Here is a 2340-nt window from a genome sequence, read left to right as displayed (position 1 = left end):
AAATCGTAGGTATTATAAGGCTAGTAAATGACGAATTTCCCTTGTTTATTGATGTCACACTCCTCCCTATTATCTACTCCTGATAATATAGACCTATATCATAAACTCCTGATCGGATAACATAAACCAGCAAAATTCTCTGCTGGTAGCTAATGTGTCCGTGGCACTAGTATTGATAGTGGGTAAGCACTAGTGTTCGTGAATTTAGTAATTCTTTAACCCTACCGAATTGTTCAAATTTGGATAGCAAGAATTATTAACATAGGAAATGGGAATATAGATCCTGCATTCCCAGCAACTTTTCCCCGAATCCTATACTGATTTATATCCTCTAATTATTAGAGTCTAATATCAATGGCAGTGACAATGATGACAAATGACAATGGTGGAAACAGTGACAGCGATGATGGCCACGCCGACGATCAAATATATAAGATAGGAGGAAGAAAACGAGACGACGCCGTCTGCCGCACGAACCTTCCTCTTCTCTCTGCCTCTCGAGCGGGATGAGGATGCCGTCGTCATCGTCACGGTAACCGTAGTAGTCTGCGTCGATGTTCTTCATGAGCTCTGCGCGCGTCTTGCGCGGCTGCTTCGGCGGCTCCTGCTCAAACAGCTCCCGGACGCCCGGCAGCTCCTTCGCTGCACCGAAATACCTGCCACAGGATACACGCGGTGACATCTAGTGGCGCATAACATTATTATTGACCGTATAAAGAACATTTTGTTCTCAAGGTGGATTTCGTTCGTGTGTGATCCAATTAAAATTGGATTTATGTTCCTTCTTGTTTTCTTTTGCAAAAAAAGGGATTTTTTCTTTACTACTTAGTTGAAATTCTTTGTAGGGCCTAATATCTGTGGGAAAGGTGTGTATTTTGTGTGTGTGTGTGTGTGGGTGTGTGTGTGTGTGCGTGCGTGCGTGTGTGTGTGTGTGTGTGTGTCTGCGTGCATGCGTAGTTTCAAGGGATTGCTGTCACTTTGAAGTGTATCAAAGTGTGCGTGCATGCGTGCGTACGCGTGTGTGTGGGTGTGTAACAACGTGCAGGGATACCACACGGTGCACTCTGCACACCCACATCAAACTGACGTTGCCATGAAACATGCTGAACGTGGTCTACACACAAGCTAATACTTCTCTGGGATGGAACGCCTAGCCAGGAATGGGAAGACGGGAGGAAACGGAGACTTACTTGTAGCCACGGTTCCCAGGAACCTCCTTGCCCTCCTGGTCTAGCATCTTGGGGCCGATACGTGCATAATCAGCGCCCCCTAGTTCGCGAATGTGCGCCTCCCAGTGACCTTTCTCCCGCAGCAGCTTGTTGATTTCGTCGTTGAGGTCACGAATCCGGAACTCTCCCAGACCGGCTGTCGGAAAAACAAATGGACATCTGTTACAAATGCAGGATGGGTGCGCATTAGATGAGTAACTCCTCACTCTTACTTCTCTCTCTCTCTCTCTCCCTGTCTTGCTCTCTCTCTCTCTCTCTCTCTTTCTCTCTCTCTCTCTTTCTATTTCTTTCCCTCCCCATCTAGCTTGCTTCCGAGCAAACTTACGAAATACACAAACATGAATACCATTCTGAATTTGCGCGACTTTGCGCGAGATCTCTCCTATGATTTGGCGGCGCCATTTCTCCGCTTTAGGAAGTTCGTCACAGTCTGAGGCAATGAATGGCCGTCTCTCCTACAATAACACAAGTATTTATATATATATATACATTTATATATATATATACATGATCAAAGTAATTAATGCACTTACACCAATATTTATTACATTTTAAGTTCACTCGTGTACTCTTGCAGTAAGTGGTGCTTTACATTAATAATGTAGATTCCACGTGATACACAAATGCTAAATTATTAGTGAATAAAGCCCTATAAATTGATGAATACCTTTTCACCTCTTGCTTCGGCTAACTGGGCATCTCTCCACCGTGCCAGGGCCGTCCTGTTAAATGGAAATAATATTACAATACACAGGGGCGGATGCAGGATTTTGTCTAGGGGGGTGCAGGTGGGAAAGGGCACTTTGAGATTTTGTTAGGGGCAACTGAAGCGGGGGCTGCGCCGCCGCTTCGTGCGCGAGGACCGCAGGTGCGAAGGAACCGGTGGGGGGTCGGGGGGACCTCCACCAGAAAATTTTTAAAAATCAGACTCCTTTTTATGCATTTTCAGAGCATATGAGGCGAAATTTTTGTACTTCAAGTCTTGTCATAGCAATGAAACAGACAATTCCAGTACAAGGCAAAATCAACAAAGCCACAAAAAACATCAACTTGCTTGAAATTAACTGCCATCAGAGCGACAAAATACTAGTACGCGGTGAAATCAAACTGC

The 2340-nt window shown here is 45.1% G+C and overlaps 1 protein-coding gene across 1 annotated transcript in view; it reads right to left on the bottom strand.

The window, feature by feature from the left end:
* Window positions 1–2340, bottom strand: part of LOC106811480 (pre-mRNA-splicing factor ISY1 homolog) — a 16905-nt gene that overhangs the window by 12639 nt on the left and 1926 nt on the right. The window contains exons 3-6 of the mRNA XM_014815117.1: window positions 1897–1951; window positions 1576–1684; window positions 1191–1365; window positions 478–656 (exon numbers count right to left, since the gene is read on the bottom strand). Coding sequence (XP_014670603.1) covers window positions 478–656; window positions 1191–1365; window positions 1576–1684; window positions 1897–1951 — 518 coding nt within the window. The remainder of the gene's footprint in view (window positions 1–477; window positions 657–1190; window positions 1366–1575; window positions 1685–1896; window positions 1952–2340) is intronic.

Source organism: Priapulus caudatus, unplaced genomic scaffold (genome assembly GCF_000485595.1).
Source record: "Priapulus caudatus unplaced genomic scaffold, Priapulus_caudatus-5.0.1 Scaffold543, whole genome shotgun sequence".
Classification (NCBI taxonomy): domain Eukaryota; kingdom Metazoa; phylum Priapulida; class Priapulimorpha; order Priapulimorphida; family Priapulidae; genus Priapulus; species Priapulus caudatus.
Note: the sequence above shows the minus strand (reverse complement) of the source record. Positions and strands in the feature narration are given on the sequence as shown.